The sequence below is a fragment of the Nuphar pumila genome, chromosome 10, assembly GCF_984573655.1.
Source record: "Nuphar pumila chromosome 10, dmNupPumi1.hap1.1, whole genome shotgun sequence".
Classification (NCBI taxonomy): domain Eukaryota; kingdom Viridiplantae; phylum Streptophyta; class Magnoliopsida; order Nymphaeales; family Nymphaeaceae; genus Nuphar; species Nuphar pumila.
Window position 1 is genome coordinate 2401821 of NC_143258.1, and position 20524 is coordinate 2422344.

General features: G+C 37.7%; 1 protein-coding gene across 1 annotated transcript; it reads right to left on the reverse strand.

The window, feature by feature from the left end:
• Window positions 1–10010: 10010 nt before the first annotated feature.
• On the reverse strand, window positions 10011–18195 carry LOC149823233 (CASP-like protein 5B2). The gene is made up of 3 exons (XM_090019995.1): window positions 17869–18195; window positions 12122–12254; window positions 10011–10390 (listed from the first exon to the last, which is right to left on the reverse strand). Exons 1-3 carry the CDS (start codon window positions 17997–17999, stop codon window positions 10181–10183), a joined length of 474 nt encoding a protein of 157 aa, XP_089876121.1. The 5' UTR covers window positions 18000–18195; the 3' UTR covers window positions 10011–10180.
• Between the last annotated feature and the right edge of the window lie 2329 nt (window positions 18196–20524).

Sequence of the window (20524 nt, forward strand, 5' to 3'; positions counted from 1 at the left end):
ATGCAAGAAAAAAGTCTACTCAAGCCTTGTCGACATGTTGTCTTGACGTTATTGAAGAATATTGATACCTATGTGAAGGTACTAATGGATAAAAAGGAGCTTGAATGATAAAACATACCCTCAAACCCCAAAAAAGTATTTTTCAGATCCCTAATATGTTTATTTTAATTTATTTATTCTTTGGATTAGGTGCTTATACACATTTTATTTTTATTTTCATATTGAAATTCATGGCAGCGCGATTAGAGCTACAAAAATTAAGAAACATGCCCCATCTTTACCTTCCTATTAGGCTAAGGATGGTCAGAGCTTGCAAACGGCGTCCCCATATTCAGAAAAAGGATTTTGCATAATCCGAGTATGTCTCATCTTCCTAACATTCAAATATTTTTATCAGCATGACCACACCTGGATAAGGATTTTGTTGGACCCTAGATTCAAGTCTAAACCATGTTTAACATGCACCATATATGTTTTCTATTAAGTAGATAGGCTCAGCTTGTTTGGTAGGAGCTACACCTTTTGTTGGGATATTGCAAGTTCAAAACCCAATGGTACATTTTATAACTAGTGGGAGTCTACTTAGCCCTAGCTTGCCTATAAAAAAAAGAATAGATATATTGCCATATTATGAGCAACAAGTGATAAATGTTTTTCATCTGCCTAAAAAAGGTTTGGCATTGTGGGATGGGGCCTAGGCTGTTAGGCAGACGATCTAGGTTCAAATCTCATGGGCATCACCCCTTACGCAAGTCAAAGAGTGGTGACTCCTTGAGGGCAAGGGGTAAGCCCAACGAGTTTTACGCTTCCAAGACAGTGATCATAAGTATTGCAGGTAGAGCCAATGCACCTAGGTCTCTGATCCCAAGGGGTGGTTTCTCTATGTAAATATTAAAACAAAAAGTGATAACTATTTTTCTTTATCTATATGAAAATGAAAGGATTGGGATTGTTGGATCAGTTCCCTCCCTCTTGTTTTATACAATATGCATATAGTTCTATGGCTTATGTAATTATTATAGGTAGTTGATTGTATCTTGAATAAGTAAGGAGAAAGCAACCAACAAATCAAGGGCCAACCCCCTTCGTCTCCTGTTGGACTCTCATTGCATGAGTGCCTTTAATTGATGGTCTCCGTAAAGGCTTGGGTATTGATGACCCCACCCAAGGTTTACCTTATAGGGAGCAAGCCCATCAAGTGACTTGATTCTTGACGAGGGTTCCTAGTCACCAAAAAAATAAAGCAGGGGACAACATTGAGATAAAAAGGAGGTAAGATAAGCTTTGACCAAATATGAAGATATCATGACACATGGGTTTCCCAAAGGGCAAGGGGACGTCAAAGGTTTGATCAATGAGAGTCTGCCAATGTACAATTGGTGATAGAGGGTTTTCCCTTGGTCAAGCCAACAACAAAAAGGTAAGCACTCATCATACAGCCAAGTCCAACACGAGTCTACCCTCAATAAGAATGGATCTTGACCTAGGTCTATTTTGGTTTTTAACTAACTTTGACTATTGAGTGGTGGTAAACAAGGGTAGAGCCTAGTTGTGCCCACCCTGACCCACAAAAATCTCCTAAGGGATAGTGGATCAGGGTGGCCACTCATGCCCAACCCAAAGGGGGCCGACGACCCCTACCCTTTTGGCTCTTCATGATACCCTAACCTAACCTCTCTCTCTCTCTCTCTCTCTCTCTCTCTCTCTCTCTCTCTCTCTCTCTCTCTCTCTCTCTACAATGCAACTGCATAGACCCTCACCCTATGGCCCTCCCCACGACCCTGCAGCACAGGTTGTGCTGGCCCACAGGGGCCCCACAAACCCTCTTGCCCTCCAGCCCTCCCTGTGACCCCACAACCACCACATGCCCAATGCTCAATCGCCATACTCACAAGGCCCATTGCCCCCACTCCCTCTCTCGCCCTTTGGCCCGTCTTGTGACCCCACAACCATAAGGCACAGAGGGCCTCAACCCCCCACTCTCTCTTGCCCTCCACCCTTGCCCACAACCCCACATCGACATAGCCACAAGCCTATAGGAACCACCGGGCCGGGGCCCCATCTCTCTCTCTCTCTCTCTCTCTCTCTCTCTCTCTCTCTCTCTCTCTCTCTCTCTCTCTCTCTCTCTCTCCCCCCCCCCCCCCCGGCAGCCAGACCCCATAGCTATAGAGCACAACACAAGCCCATCGGCCATTGTCCAAAGGCATTGGGATAGCCTTCGATCATCCAACACACTGTGTGCGACGCCACTGCAGTGCGCATAGGGCAAGGTCATCTCTCTCTATCATTTCTATATGCTTTGATTAATATTTTTAATTAGCATTTTTATTATGACTTTTTCAATTTGCATATGAAATTATAATTGTTGTCCTTTCACATTAGGATTTAGGTCTTTTATTTACTTTTCTTAAATAGTTACATTTTAATAACTAGGGTTTAGGGCTTTGTGTTTTTTTCCTAATTAGTATTTAACGTTTTAATGAGATGAATATTAATTAGTTATTTCTATATTTTTTTGAATCAACATTTTACATTATCCGCATGCTTGATTTTAGTTAAAAATTTGGGCATTTTGTTATTTTTTGTTTCAGTTAGTTTATGTATGAAAACTATGAATGATGTTTGCTAGGACTGAAGTTTTCATTTAAATTTTTTTAATAACATGGATATGTAATTAGACTTTAGAGTTTTTTGTGTTTTTTCTTAATATCATTTAGTTTTTTTATTTTTAAATAAGATGAATATTTAATTTAGGTATTTTTGTATTTTTTTAATTAACATTATATATGATCCACATGTTTGAATTTAGTTAGAAATTTGGAGGGTTTTTATTTTTTGTTTCAATTAGCTTATGTATGAAAACTACGAATGATGTTTGCTAGGATTGAAGTTTTAATTTTGTTTTTTTAAATAGCATGAATATTTAATTAGGTTTTAAAGTTTTCTTTTATTTTATTCAAATAACATTTAAATTTTATTTTATTTTTAAATTTAGGTATTTTAATCTTTTAAATTAATATTAAATATGATTCAACATGCTTGATTAGCATAAATGCATAATTTTTTCTTTTGTATTTATTTAAATGACATGAATTTTGAATTATGCTTTTTGGGTGTTATGTATTCTTTTAATTATCATTAAATATGAATAATGAATACTTAACTTCGGTTAGAACTTAGAATTTTAGGATTTTTTTTAATTAGCTTAGATAAGAAATTTAGTACTTTCTTATTGTTTTTATTATCTTCTATTCATTGGATTAGTACTTTCATTTATTGAACTTATGATAAAGATAAATTGGTGAATGGAATAAAATATATTAAATGTTTTTTATGTTCCTCTTTATTTTGAGTGGTTTGTATTTTTTTAATTATTTATAAAATATTTATTATGTCTTTTGTATATTTTTTAAAATATTAACTAATTAATTGGTTATTTATTTGTAGGATGTTTGTGTTCATTTGTCATGTCTTGTTGAATGCATTTAAAAATCAAAAGTTGAGCTTAGTCATATTGCATTATTCATGAAAGATATTTTTCTTGGTCTTTATATCAAACAAAGCTAAATTTTGGAGTATATGTTATTATGATACTCTATAATTCTTAAATAATTTTCTTTATTTCTTAAAACATATTGTTTAGTTTCAACCAAGGTTCCTATGACACTATGTAAATCCTCAATTTCTTTTGCAGTTGTTTGTATAGTTTATTGACATAGAAATTTTATTATTATTATTCATTTGTGCCTACCCTAGTTTAAATTCTTGGCTCCGCCCCTGTGGTGCACAATCTGTTCAGCTTGTGAGTTTGGTGAGTATTGGTTGGGCTTGGATATGGATTTGGATGTCTTTTATTGTTGGACTCATACTTAAATTTGAGATCAATGGATCGGGTTTGATTCCGATATTTGACCGACTGATTGCAATTTAGTAGGTGAAGCAATCCAGATCCAATTTAACTTAATGGGTCAGATTGAGTTTTAAAGTTTTATATCTAAATCCAAATCCAGTTGACATCTGAAACTGAATACGGGTAAGCTAATTGGATTGGGATACAGTAAGAGACAACTGGTAACAGACTTTATCAACTGAGCCCAGATCATATTAGGCCACATCCCACTACATTGGATTCGGTATTGCTTTAATCCCTTCTGAATCACATAGTTTTAGGTTTAGATCACAACTTCCATATAACCATAATTTGAGTTTGACAGGATCAGGTCAGAGGTACCTTGGATTCCTTTCATCCATGTGATGAACGGCAAAACCTAACACCATGGTTAGATACTTTACCTCTCATATAGGTCCCACAAAAAATTTCAGATTCATTTATCTTGTAGATGGACGGCATCTAAAGCACAAAAATGAACAGCTAAAAAAAAAAGAAAAAATGGTGATGTTTGGGTTGTTGAACTGCATCCAAGGCACCTCTGACTATGTTATTGCTGAAAGTGCCTCTGACCTGATAGAGTCTCGATTGAGGTGACTGCTGAAAGTGATGCTTAATAAAAAAAGATGAAATGCATTTGAGCGCCTGAGATCCAAGCATCTCAAATCCAAGGTTTTTTTCTCAGATTTAAGATCTAAGATTCAAGATCCAAGATTTAAAATCCCAAAGGTCATTTCAAGATCCTTGATCAAACATTTGAAAGCTCTTGAGGATCTCAGATCCAAGATCTAAGATCCCCTGTTTGTGTGAACGACCAATCAGTGGATTTCTGAGGGCATTCAACTGCACCCACAGTTTTTTTGTTGTAATTACAAACTTTCTTGCAGCCACTGGTTTTCTATCATCCCATGAAGAAGTACCATACACAAAATTAAATTAAAAAAAAAGGTGCATGAGACAAACTTGCGAACAAAGACCGACAGATACAACTTATCTTCTATTTTTATGAAGAAAGCTTGGTCTGAATGTCACTTATTTAAGTGCAACTTCAAGATTTTGTACAACAAACTTATGGGAATGAAATAAAATATAGGTGCGTATGTGGAATACCACCTTCTTTGGGCTAGGAATTTTTGTATAAATGCTCAAATGATGGGAAAATATATTAGTTAAAAGAGGTCGGGGTAGGCCTAGGAAGACATGGATGGAGGTGATAGGAAAGGATATGAATGCTTTGAACCTCACCGAGGACATGGCATTGGATATAAATGAATGGAGGAGAAGGATTCATGTGGAAGACCCAGAATGATTTTCTTTGTTGGTTCATATCGCCAACCCCAATTGTTTTGGGATGAAGGCGTAGTTGTAGTTGTAGTTGTAGTTGTAGTTGTAGTTGTTGTTGTTGCTCAAATGATGCTATATTGTGATGTGTGATTGTTACATTAAATTAAATGAGGTCAAATGTCAATTTTCTAGATTTCTTTTGGGAAATGGGAATGCAAATTCAATGCTTTTGGATTGGTATGAGCTCCAAATGCCCTGAGTTCACACTTCCAAACATTGCAGCAGCAATAATTGAATTGGCTTGTAAGTGCATTTTAGGTTTTTTTAAGAAGAAACTGCAAAATTTCATTGAGTGGAATAAGGATGATAAGACATCAACCATGCAGCAAAAATGTTTCAAAGAGAAACAGAGATTCAACCGATCGACCCGGTTAATCTTCTTGACCTAGAGTTTGCATTGTTGATCCAAGCAAGGTCGTTGTTAGGCCACTTGATAGAAGCAAAGGCAGAAATGTCATTCATGGCTTTGAAATGGATTGCCAACAGAGTAGATGATGTATCTCTAAAAATCCTTGAGTTGTGTTCCTTCCAAAAGTACCATCAAACAGAAGTGATCCACCATCTTCATATCATCTGCCATATCTTTCTTTGGATAAAGGGGGTCCGAAGATGAGGCCTCTGATACAATTATCCATTGGAAGTGCATTTTAGTTTCTTGTATATGACATTATTTTGCATACAAAATACAAAATGATACTCTTTTGTATGCCCTTTGAGGCTTTGAAGCTTTGAGGCTCTCAAGGTGATGTGAAAGGGATACCAACCAATCTTTTTCTTGTGAAGAGCAACATTGTGTTGTCGATCTAGCACGTAGTTACCCGTACGCACTCTTATTATGAATTTCTAGTAATATCTAACTTTTTTTATAGTATTGTTTGTATCTTCTCTCAAAACTTATAGCAGGATTCAGTCCACAAGGCTTCTCTCATCTGGTAGGGCAACTCGTGAATGTCACCAGCAAGGGCGTAGCTAGGGGGGGGGGGGGCAGGACTGGGCTGTAGCCCAGTCCAGCCTCCCGAAACAGTTAATTTTTTTTTTAAAGCCCAGTCCTAGCCCAGCCCTGATTCCATATGAAATAGATTTTTATCCATTTTTTTAGCCCAGTTCAGTCCTAGCCCAGCCCTGACTGCAGCAAATAGTTTGATTTGTCCATATGAAATAGATTTTTATTAATAATTGTAGCCATTTTTTATTTTATCTCAAAATAAAAAAATTCGGGGCGCTGCCCCCGACTATCGCACAAATAAAATTGTTTTTGCTACATCCCTGTTTGCCCCCCCCCCCCCCCCCTCACATGAATCCTAGCTACGCCCCTGGTCACCAGGTTGACATCACAGGGGTGTGGGCAAACAGGGGTGTAAAAAAAAATATGGTGTGATAGTCGGGGGTTCTGGGGCGGAGCCCCCGAAAAAAAAATTGAGATAAAATAAAAAATGGCTACAATTATTAATAAAAATCTATTTCATATAGACAAATCAAACTATTTGCTGCAGTCAGGGCTGGGCTAGGACTGGGCTAAAAAAATGGATAAAAATCTATTTCATATGGAATCAGGGCTGGGCTAGGACTGGGCTTTTAAAATATATATATATATATATATATATATTTATATATATATATATAACTGTTTCGGGAGGCAGGACTGGGCTGTAACCCCGTCCTGCCCCCCCCCCCAGCTCCGCCTCTGGGCAGGAGGGTGGACAAAGGGGTGGTTGTGAGGGTGTTGAGATAAGGTCACTGGATCAAACCACACTGGCACATGAGTGTAACCGTAGCCTTTAGCGCACCAGGGGTTTTCCTCGCTTCGGTGAGGGATCATTGTCATTCAAAGAAAAATAAAAAACTGGAGGCCAGCCAATGTATTCTAAGTTATGTCACAGGGACATGCCATTTTGGCTCCATGTCTCTGGTGACATGAGCGGACAAGCTCGGACACCGATTATATTATTTTAATATTTTATTATATTTAAATTTTATTTCAAAAAGTTATTTTTTAATGTTAAAATATTTAACAAATAGTTTTTTTATTGATTGAAAATAAAATAAAAAACCGTGTGCTTGTGTCCCATTTTAAAAAATAAAATTGAACTTTTGAGTCAAATCCAAATCCCGCATTCTCGAGTCCATGAATCATTGTGACATAGTCTCTAAGACTGAGCCAACCAACCGGGCCTCCGCTTGTCTGGTAGGAGCAGCTCATGCACATCACCTTATGTCGGGCAGTTGCAGGATTAAAACCCAATGGTGTAGTTGTATAACTGGTAGGAGACTGCCTAACCCCAGCTTGTCTTTCAAAAAAAAAAAGACTGAGCCAACCATGGTAAACAATCCACACTTTTTAGGGTGTGATTGAGCCTTTGATCTCATATCTGAGGATCTCAACTCAAGGTTTTCTGCATCAGGTCCGACCCACTACATTTGGGCCATTTTGGGGTCTCATACTGGAGGATCTTAGATCCCCCATTTGCATGAAGGTTGGATCTGGCATAGGCCTCATGACTTCTTAACTCAAGCGATGAAATCCATGGATCTCTGGAGGCATTCAAACTCCCCAGGGCGTTTGCACTCAAGGGAAGTCTCTTTCTTTTAAAAGTGCCACTTTGGAAGGAAAGTGTTTTCCCAAGGGGGGAGGTATGAACCCATTTGAAAAGGAAAGCTATTTTTTGCATTTGTTATGTGGGTCACACCATATATTTCTCATACACATGTTTGTTTCATTCTTCTTAAGAAAGAGAGCCTATTTCATAAGAAAGCCGCTTTGGAAGATTTCTGGTAGACATGTTTGTTTCATTCTTCTTAGGAAAGAAAGCCTATTTCATAAGAAAGAGCATGAAAAAAACGCCCCATCTTAATGACCAATGGTTAGACAGGTTTGCACTTAATGATCATTAAAAATTAGACTTCTTCCTAGTTTTCTGTGACCAAAGCTTATCGGACCTCAATTATTGCTGAACTAACAAACGGTGCCTCATTGTGCATTAATTGCACCTTGAAAGAGACCTCATACCCACATTAGGATCCATTGCAGTATCTAGAAGTTTGTTTGCTTTGAGGCTTAGTGATCAAAATGGGCATAGAATTTCTTTTTTAAAGAGGAGAAATAGGAATAGAATTATTCAAACTAACTCTTGTGTTTCATAGTCTTACGTGCAAATGAAACAATCGGTAATGATTATGATAATTCCATAACAAGTGAGATCAATTCAAACCTTAGGTTTATTTGATGATATTTCTTCAGACCATGCACCAGTTAGTTCATTAGAGGTGATATTTCTTCAACACATTCTTTATGAAATGGCAACTAAAATAATGTTTCATATTAGACAATGAGATCTCTAAGTCACGATTCAATTGATTAGGGGTTACCAAGCTATGGATTTAAAAAATATTGTTTTGTTTTACATCAATCATACATTCAATGCAAATCATGCTAAAACTCACCACTCACCATCCATTATCTTCAAAATGGTGTTTAGAGTTGAACCTAAGCCTAAACATCATCAATCATGATGTTATATTAGTGAGTATGATCACCCAGTCCAAATCTCCCATCTATATATCTTGAACACTAAGAAAAGTTCATACTTCACACACACCAAGTTATAAGATATAAGCTCAACCCAAGGGGTTTGGCATAGTGGGATGGGGCCTAGGCCGTTTGACGGGTAGCCTAGGTTCAAATCCCATGGGCCCCTAGGGTTGAGGGGTAAGAAGTTTTACGCTGACAGGACAGCAACCCTAAGTACAGCAGGCTGAGCCAATGCGACTAGGTCTCTACCCCTAGGGCAGTTTCTCCGAGTAAAAAAAAAGTTATAAGTATAAGCTGTTTTGTTAGAGTTCAGAATCATGATTCAGGTTGAAGCTTGGAGTTCTATATCAGGCAGCTAGCCTCATCTGAACTAACTTTGAATCACCTCATGAAATCAAACTGGGATCTACATCCGACACATTGCTTCCCACTCACCTCTGTCTGTTGCATTGCCTTCATTTCCTCTGTAACACTATCCACAGGAGGGAGGATCCAGTGATTGGACCAAGTACTTTGCAAGGTATTGGGTCATTTTGAAGGAGGGAGGTGTAAGATGTGACAGTCAGTGACTGGGCAGAGTAGCTTCGCAACATACTCGTCCAATCACTGAATCTGTTCCCCATTCACAGGGCAGGTCTATGACATTGATGGCATAGACTCCCCGGTGTAGTCGCCGATCTGTTAATCGGCTTTTAGGCTTTCCTGGTCTGCAGATTCCCTTGGGCGATGTTGAATCCCTCAGATCTTCAAATCCAAGGAAGAGCTGAAGATGAGAGATCGGGGATCTCTATCTCATCTCAAGACTTGTGTTTGTTCACCAAGAATTGTCCCTCAGGTGACTTAATGACCACCACTCAAAGACATTAGTGGCCTGTTTGCTTCCCATGCAGGAAATGCCTTTCATATGTTCCTGCGAGAAACCACCAGACCGAATTGCCCCCCATGTTTTCCATAAGAAAATGTTTCCCCGTCTGTCTAAGGGTTTTAATATAAAACGCAAGAAAATGTGGGATCCATGTGGGCCCAATCACACGCTACATGGGTCAACCATTTTCCGCAGCCACTTTCATAGGAAAAATGGCTGATTTTTTCCATGAAACAGCCGGAGCTTAAGTATGTGGCGCAAGTCACTAAAAAAAATTGCATTCTGAAATACCTAAAGACTCTGCTTCGAATGTATCTTTTGGAAGTTTAGAGAGATACTTTCCCTAAATTTCCAAACAAAAACACCAGTGGGCCATGAGAAGGTAAAAAAGTTTGATTCCTTGTAGAGAGAGAGACCTGTGTTATGCATGAAATGAATACAGTGGTGGTTTTTGTGCAGACATGAAAAATAATGTGGCATTCTATATACAAACATCAGCACAATATAAGAAGAGGGAGATATCAAAAGAAAAAAATATGAAGAATGTGTGAACTCACAATGAAGCCAAAAGCCAAAACATGTTGAGTGAGGAGAGTGCAATCAGAAACCAGGAACCAAAAGCTAGTGCAACTGAAAGCTGGAAACTTTGGCATGGCAAAGACGACTGCATCTTGGCGTTGCAGTAACCCATCACATCCCTTGAAAAGAGTACTGTTACCCCAGCCGACGAGCATGCTGCTGCAAGAGAGAGCGTTGCTGTCACCTGCCGGAGATCGTCAACACAAGCAGGATTCAGTTAAATGAACATCAGTTTTCAGCTTATACAACTGATAAATATGTAATAAAACTTCGACAATGTAGAGAGTTGGTGCAACAGAACATCAACTCAAGCTACTCAGGTGAATCACTGAAAATATTCTGGAGCGCCTGCAATTTTGGACTCAGATTTATGTTGAACACACCTGAATTTCAAGTTGGGTATAACCTCCTTCATGGTACCTGGCTTACAATACTAATTCAAAACTTCGGGTCTGTTACAGATTTTGATTGGTTCTTTGTAGGGTATTTTGTCCATTCAATGAAATCAGATTAGTACTTTTAGCATTCATTCAACACGTGTGCAAAAGCCCTCCACACTTAACAGCGTACCATGTTAAAAACTTCTGCTACAACCATCAACTAGGACTGCCACAGGACTGGGCTGGTGCCAGGTCATCTGACCCTGGCTCGAGCAAGAATGGTGAAAAACCAACCCTGGACTTGGAACTTCATCTAGAACTAATGGACAGAAGCAATTGGATAAAATGACGATCTGGGTGCTCAGCAGAGACGGACCTACCCCAAGAATTTAAAACTTATATTTAGGGATGCACACGGGCAGAGTTCGAGCCGATCCTGGGCTGTTCGAACTCGGCTCGCTTCAAAATGCATTTTGAAGCGGCATTTTGAAGCGAGCCGAGTTCAGGGTTGGTTTTTCACCATTCTTGCTCGAGCCAGGGTCAGATGACCTGGCAACAGCATTGTTCAGGCTCGGCTCAGTTTCAAACTCGAGCCGAGCCGAGCTTCACCGTTATTCAAAAAAAAAATTGCCAGAATAGACGGGTTTTGATTTTCCAATCTCTCCCGACGAAGCACAACCGACCCACCATTATCCCTGCCTTTATTTTGAGAATAATATGGCCTAGAAAATATACTTATAGTAAAAACCTGCTAGATTGTTGAAAGAAAATTTTTCAAGAAGTGAAGTTTAAAGTCAAAACCTCTTAGAAAACAGACCAACGCCACACGGAGACAACGACTTTCGGGAATTAATTTGCAAATATGTTATATATATACTCTAATGTGAGCCTTATCGAGCTTTTTGAGCTTAATCGAGCTCAACAACTTGATCAAGCTCGACTCGTTTATCCACACCGAGCATGAACTTCTGTTCAAGCGCGACTCATTTATTTTTTGAACGAGCTTGAGCCGAGCTTAAACGGGTCAAGCCCAAGCTAGCTCGGCTCGTTGTGCATCCCTACTTATATTGGAGCCTTTATCTGGCTGCTCCCAACATAGGTAGAAAAAATTTCTGACCCACACCCCCCAAAAAAAATTTTTTTCTGGCCCCCTTAAGAAAAAAAAAATGGTTTATGTTTGGGGCCCCCCCAATAAAAGTTTCTGGGTCCGTCCCTGGTGCTGAGCCATGTCTAATGTAGATCCAACGTGGATTTGGATCAGTTTTTATCCGCAAAATCTAGATGCAACCAGTTTTTCTAAGGCAGCCTGAAATGTTAGAAATAAACAATGAAGGGTCAAAGGTTGCACCCAACCCACAATCAGAAGCATTCCACTAATATGTGACTTATTTGTTCAAGTATCAAGATTGATTGTCATCCTTGCTCCTTTTTTTCTTGTGATCAGTTACTACAGTTCAATCACAAAATAGAAGGGAGAAAATGAACACATGAGACGTACAACAAGAAGAAAAAGAAAACTCCCACCAAGTACTTACCCAATCACCAACTACGAACAGGCTCAGCAGGACTGGATTCTGCAAATCCTTCTTGATCCTTATAGCATATGCATCCAGACATGCAAGACCCAGGCTCCAAAGTACTTGCAAACTCATCGAAGCAATTAAGTAGCTGAAAGCCAAAAAAGAACAATTTCAGGGAAAGATTAACCTACTCTTTTTTACAGTATGCCCTACACTAAAAAAGTAGAAAAGATATCCAAAGACGAAGACACAATTAAAACCTTTGAAAGCCACCACAATCAGCAAGAGAAGTATGCCCTACACTGAAGTATAAAAGATATCAAAAGAAGAAGAGACTTCTGAAGTTGGTACAATCAGCAAGAGAAGTAGCCAAAGAAGCTACTACATATGCTTAACCAGACAAGAGCTTAGATTTCAACCACTTTCAAAAGTTGCTCTCCTCTATCTCGTACTAAAGAGTTGGCAACAGCAGTCGGCATTTTACTCCCGTTTGATAATTAGCATCATAAGAAATAAAAAAACCATTCTTTCTGTCAAGCTAAGAGGCATGAATGAAATTGCACAATGTAAGAGACTATGATACCAAAAAAATGTGTGCAGCTTTTCTGTAGAATTGATGGTATTTAATTCTCAAAGAATCCAAGACCTTGGTGACTGTTAATTTTCAGAATGGCCACAGGTACAGAGCCTGCTGGCATCGAAATGATGATGATTGGCTTAGGTTAGCAACAGTAAAAGAATGAAAATTTTCACTAAGAAAAGCATGAAGATATCCGCTCATCTTACATCCTGTTCCCAACTCTATGCAGTAAGACCTCTCTCTCTCTCTCTCTCTCTCTCTCTCTCTCTCTCTCTCTCTCTCTCTCTCTCTCTCTCTCTCTCTCTCTCCATGTTCAAATGAATAGCTCATATTGCACAAAACTTTGTGATAAAAATATCATATTTTTAATTAAATTAATTCAGTCCAAATCATGTGTTTTAGCAAAAGCATTGACAAACACATCCACATGTTCAGATTAAGCAAAAAAACACTTGCAACTATTTTTTTAGACAGTGATTAGGATGGTTAGGACATAAAACTGTTTAGGAGCTACAAAATATTCTATATACACTGAGAATTTCTTCTTACAGAAACCTTGGTGAAAATATTGTACAAATTTTGAGATATTTGTGAACTGGCTTATGTTATACTCATTAAGAGATGGCTCTGCAGTAGTCTTATTCAGATGTTTACAGCAACTAATAGTCATGTTGCTTTGTTAACAATTTCAATTTGTTGCAACTTCAGTTGATTTTTAGGTTCATTTTTCTGCATGAGTGTTTGTCAAGTTAGAATTTATTTTTTTTATGTTTGCTCATTTCATATTTTTACCCTGCCTTCTCTTTGCAGATAGAGGCATTTCTTAGAAATATCACAACAGAACTTTCCGCTCTTAAGAGGACATACTTGTGAACGCAGGTCTGTGTATAGAATGCAGGAGTACATACCATCTCAGCTAGTGATTGTCAACATTGTTAGACTTTCTATTGAGGTCTCACAATCAAATTTAGTGTGGTCATCACCGGTATGAGGATATTGAACAGTTTGTGAAAAATTATTGATGATCACTGCTTTCTTAAATTATGAACCAAGAACTGTACTTGATTTGACCACTAACACCCAGATTTAGTGAGACTTAGCCAAAGGCATATCTTGTTTTTTGGACTAGCCAATGTTTGGATGCTGGAAGGAAAGGCAGGGTAGTTCCATCTGGAATCAAGGTACCACTGATTAAGCAATTGCAACAACCAAACCTATGATGGATTCAACAAAGATTTTTTTTTCTTCATTCCAACATGAGATGAGAATCATGAGATTGCCAAATCAGCATCCAACTCACGTTTAGTTGAGGCTTGTGTGGCACTTGACCACATGAGCAATACATGATTTTACATTTTGAGAAATGGTATTTTTAAAATGTGAATGTCCTTTTTGCATGTTCACATTGGCAAAATGTTTGAAAATCGATGTCTGCATGTAAACACAATCAACTGATCCAACCACACTGTTCACCGACATCACACACGCCAGGCCGCAGGGCACCGTTCTTTGCAGATTTTGGCCAAAGTATATTACATATTTATTTGATCACGGTAGAGTTTTTCTTTATCCTATTTCTCCCATCACTCCATCAGATTGATCCAAGAAGTAGGATGCATTGGTCCAGACCTTTAAAACTGGTGAGGTAAGGCATGACTAGCAATTGAGGTAAATCCTGTGACTTGTTCTGATAATCATTCGTATTCAGGTCACATTTTATGAAATCCAAACATAGCCAGCTACAAATAAGCATCATTGTCTCGAACAGCAATTTTATGTATATGTTATGTGAAGCATAATGGTGACTTATCCTAGTGTTATCCAAATGCATATGCTGCTCTTGCTTCCCTCACTGCATACAATTAACATGTAGTGACAGATACCTTGTCCATTCTGAAAATGAATTCCAAAAGATCAATAGACCCAAGTATCAAATTAATGTCAGAGTACATACTGCAGCAGATAAAAAGACAGTAAAAGAAAAATGAAATATTAAACATCAAATTCTAGTAAATAATCTATGTAGATCACATCAGTAAGGATAGATTAACAAAAAAAATAAAGAAAGTTTTCTATCCACATAAAGATGCAAACATGCACCATTAGGCTACATTTTACAAAATGCTCCAAATATGAAGTTACAGACTGTGAATTACGAATTAAAAGTCTAAAGCATGTCCATTTTTTAAGTATTGGATCTTTCATAACTTAAACCATGTCTCCTTTGCTTGCAGTGATTTATCATTCACTGAAAAAAAACTGATATATCCTGACAAGTTGACAACAAGAAGACAATTGATATATATATACACATAGGCGGAGCTGGGGAGGGCCAGAACTGGGCTGTAGCCCAGTCCTGCCTCCCGGCCCAGTTAAAAAAAAAAATTTAAAAGCCCAGTCCTAGCCCAGCCCTGATTCCATATGAAATCGATTTTTATCCATTTTTGTAGCCCAGCCCTGACTGCAGCGAATAGTTTGATTTGTCCATATGAAATAGATTTTTATTAATAATTGCAGCCATTTTTTATTTTATCTCAAAAAAAAAATCAAGGGTGCTGCTCCCGAACCCCAGACTATCACACCAAAAAATTTTTTTTGCTACACCCCTGTTTGCCTCCCCCCCCCCCCACCCCCTCACATGAATCCTAGCTACACCCCTGTATATATATAACAACAGGAATCGACACCCGGATCATGTGTTTTCAATGAAAAAATGATATTTGGAGCCTCAAAAGTTTACAAAGATTTTGGCCGGTTGATTTTTTGAACCTTATAAAAAAACCAACCACCCATATGTCAGAATCGATTGCTCCAAGAGCTTATCCTAATCTTACCTTAAATATTATAAAAGCAGAGGCAAGGATAATAGGTGTCAAAAATTGAGTTCTTTATAAATTTATCTTAATTGACAATGTTGCCATGTGTTTTGAGAATATCATTTTCAATTTGTTTGGTCATTTAGGTACAATTTTCTTCAATAAACAAAGTGTTACTTATGTGGTAGTTTGTAATCTTTCAAAACCTGAAGAGTTACCATTTAATGTAAAATGGTAAATCTCTCTCTCTCTCTCTCTCTCTCTCTCTCTCTCTCTCTCTCTCTCTCATATGCTGCAAGAAGAGGCCCACGTTCCATTTACACACACAATCTATTTATTAATTGCAAGAATATGAATCGTTTGGAAAACTTACTGTTTGCAATAAACCTACCTGTTTCATAAGCCTACAGTTTTGCATGAATTTCAGTTCTGAAAACCATGCATATTTTCAGTTTCCTTCATTTAAGACCAGTTGTTGTGGGGGCTTTCAAGTTTTATCAGGCCTGGTCTATAAAAGGCATTTGGAACATAGCTGAGATCCATTCCAACACGAAAAACATACTTACCTAAAAAATTCAGCTTGCCCCAAAACTTGCCTTCCTTTAAGAATGGTATGCTTATGTTTTTACTTTTAAGTTTTATTACTATGGTATATATATATATAACTCTTTTTTTATTTGCTTTAGTTTTTTTACTTGCATGTTTTAAAAACATGTAGCAAGCTCTATAAAGAGTGTATGTGTTTGCTTTAGTTCTTTTTAGTTGTAAGTTTCAAAGTAAAACAATTTCATTTGTTTCAAGGACACATACATTTCCATTTTTTATTCATCTTATTTGTCATAAAATATTAATAAAAGCATAGTTTATTTATGCATGGCCACATGGATGTGCTGTTAACTATGCTAGTCCGGTAGTCCCTATAAAATCAAGTACCTAGATCACATCTATATGGTCACAATAAAAAAAAACTCGAAAAACCCATTTAGTATGTGGTATTTAGAATGTTTGCATTACTATATATATATATATATATATATATATATATATATATATGTGTGTGTGTGTGTGTGTGTGTGGGAAATGAAAACCTGCAAAATGGGCACCGTGCTAAAGGATTTCAGTTTTCAGGTGTTTTTTTGAAATTTTGACCCTACAAATGTGATCTATATGCTTGTTTTTATAGGAATCACTTTTGGAGCATTTGATTTTGATGCATGGATAGGTTTTTATAAGGTTTCAAAAATCAACTGCCTACAATTTTCATAAATTTTAGATGATCTAAACATTTTTTCATCCAAAATGCATGATCCAAGTGTCGATTTCTAGTAAATCAGTCCTGCTCAACACATCTATGGGATTGGAATTTCCAAAAAAATGGAAATCCAATAGCATGTTTTATTTATATATCAGACACAAAGTGTGATGATTTTAGGACGAAAACATCACGGTTGATCGAGCGTGCGATCAATGGCAGAGTTTTATTTTTGTGTTTTGACACTTTTAGCGGCGGTCTTGGACCATAAAAGTGTAATACATAAAAAAAATAAAAATACAGCAGGGCCCGACCGCGTCCGACGCCCAGCGTGCCCAACGATAAGTTGGATCCTCTGTATATATATATATATATATATATATATATATATATATATATATATATATATATAGAGAGAGAGAGAGAGAGAGAGAGTAATGGGTCCGTGCTAAACCCCATGATAAAATAGGTTTTTCAGCTTCTCTCATGCTTTTTATGAGGTTCCCGCCCGGGTTGGGCATGGACGATTTACTAAGAATCCGATCATGTGTTTTCTATGAAAAAAACTGATGTTTGGAGCCTCAAAAATTTACAAAGATTTTGAATCGTTGATTTTTCGAACTTTATAAAACCCACCCATGTGTTGGAATCAAACTCTTAATCAAGTACATAGATCACATCTGTGCGGTCAGAACTTAAAAATAAAATGAAAAAAAGCCCGAAAAACCTATTTAGCACGCGGTTTAGCACCGACTCATTATATATATATATATATATATATATATATATATATATATATATATATATATATATATATATATATATATATATATATATATATATATATTAACAAATTTGGTATGATCATCGTCGTCATCATAAGACATCAAAACAGCCACAAAAGAAGGAAACTGACGAACAATTTTTCCCAGAAATCGACACCGAGAACGCTGGCACAGATAACAAATTCACACAGAGAAAGGAATGAAAGAGGAAAAGAAACAACAGACAAACAAACGAACAAGAGAAGAAGATACTGCAATTCAAGGAATAAAAAGTGAAAAACACTACACTGATTGCACAATATGACAGAAGAGAGAAGAAGAGAACGAACCAGAAGGTGGTGTAGGTGGAGAAGCCTCTAGCCGTCACAACGGCAGCGATCGAGCAGGCCGCCAGCAGGCACTGCCCCATCCGGAGCACCAGACCGCTAACGGTCCCCGGCATCCCCGGGAGATCCTTCATCCTGGCACGGCGAACCCCTACACCAAATCTCAGAAACCCTAACCGCAACCCGTTTCCCTCTCAGTAGAGAAGGAGTCGGAAGGTTAGGAATTGCTCGGGAACGAATCCAGAAATTGTCCCCAGATTGTAATGGGATCCGATGGAGAACTCAAAAGTTCTCCCTACTCTTTTCGTTTCTCGCCGTTCTGGGTCAGTCAGCGGGAGCAATTAGGGACGGAAGTGATTTATCCAAATTTTTTTAAATTGATATTTTATTTTTTATTTGTTTTTTGCTTTTTTGTGAATCGCTTTATTCTGTTATCGTTTTGCTTTTTTACTTTAAAAATATTTTTGGTTTTTTATTCCTTTTTCTTTGTAACCGTATGTGTTGACTGAGTTGCTGGTGACCGGAACTCGGGACCGTTACCGGAATCCGTTCCGGCACCATTATTGTTATATGGTTATATCGAAAATAGGAACGATGTTTTTCTTTAAAAAAAATTTAGGGACGATTTTTTGAAAATATCACGATTTTATGGCCGGATATTGTCGAAGGCTGATAAAATACCAAATTTTCTGGCGTCTTAATCTTACCACCTATTCTTAAAATATCTTAATTTTAATATAATAAATATTTGTATAATATATTATATAGATAATTTTTGTACTTTTGTACTTCTATTGCTAGGATGTGGACCGGAAGCAAACATGATCTTTTTTTGCTCGCCAGCATCGTTGCCGTTCTTTTTGTATTTTGAAAAGTTACAAAGTCAACGTAATAGTTATATGCTACGTGGCATTCATCTAAAATGCAAACAGACGGCCACGATGTTGGCATGAGCAAAAAACTCACGTTCAGCATGACCTCATCTGCTACCAATGGACCAGGGTAGGTGAGGGGGGACAAGGTCTTCGTCCTCGCCCATCTCAAAATATTGACCTCCACCCTCAAATTTACGATCCCTGTCCTTGTCCCCGTTCTCCAATATCACCAAATTTACCGTCGCTTTCTATTACCGTTGCATTCGTTAAAAGGAGACGTTGAGCTGCTGAAAGGATGGTTTTAGGTTTTAGGGTTAAAAATTTAGTATTAGCAATATATATATATATATATATATAATTTAAATAACTAAAAGTATTTAATTATTTTACTAATAAGGATTAGGGACTAAGCCAGGTAGAATGGGAAAAAGTGTAAGTCCATCCCTACCCCCATCCCTGCACTGATTTTTATTTTCACCTATATTCCTTGTTTCATGTCCTCCGTCCCCACGCCCAACCGGGCAAGACGGATCCTCACTTCCCTAGCAAAAAAAAATTGTGTGATAGTCGGGGGTTTGGGGCAGCGCCCCTGAATTTTTTTTTTTTAGATAAAATAAAAAATAGCTATAATTATTAATAAAAATCTATTTCATATGGACTAATTTTGCTGCAGTTAGGGCTGGGCTAAAAAATGGATAAAAATCTATTTCATATGGAATCAGTTCTGGGATAGGACTGGGAAAAAAATTTACAGCCCAGTCCTGCCCCCTCCTAGCTAGGCCTTTGACTTCGACCTCTATCTATTACCAAGAGAAGTTAGATTTTTCCCCCATATGCAGCAACGCAATGCTAAGCTAACATTTCTCATGGTGAATGACGCTAGACGTGTGGTTGTCAAGCAAGTCACTTCATATAATTCATTTATTTTTTAAAATAGCATGGGCATTTCTCGGGATGGACACCACACCTATCTGGAAAAAATGCCAAGATGGGTGGTTGTCAAGTAAGTTGCTCCATATAGAAAAAAAAAAAAAAGTAGGTTGTAGCACATAAGGGTAGAGCCACGTTAACATCCTGACCCACAGAACTTTTTTAAGAGTCATATGGTGCCCACTTTAACCCATGTATATCATGGGTAGTACACACCTTGACGGGGTACGGTTGGGCACTCAAGCCCAGTCTATAGGGGGCTGACGGCCCCCTTTCGTTCTCCAATCCCCCGATTTGCCTAGCCCCTAATCTCTCTCTCTCTCTCTCTCTCTCTCTATATATATATATATATATATATATATGTATATATATATATATATATATTATTTTTATTTTGACCCCACAATGCAAGCTCTTTCTCTCACCAGGTGGTCGGCGTCGGAACTATGTGTGCATGAACTGTGAACACACATTGTGTTAAGTACATATTGCTTATGCGTATATACTCAATCACTGCATAGGTCGATTTTTGCAAGAATATTGCATCATATGAAAGAGTGTGAATATTTGCACGCGCTCGTCTTCATTCGGATTGATATCATTCAAACACATGCAGCTACAATTCAAAACCTATTCAAGGAATTTCTTCTTTTAATTTTTACTGCAAGAATTCTTTCACTGCAAACGTTCTAAGGGCTAATGCATGTCATATATGCACAGTTCATCAATAATGTTGCCTTTTTTGTATCATAGTCTATCGCAACAAGTGCTTCAAATGACTCTTTAAATTTTGCCCACAATTTGTTGTGTGCATTCGGTCCATAAATGCGGTTAAGTTTGTGCATAATTTTAAC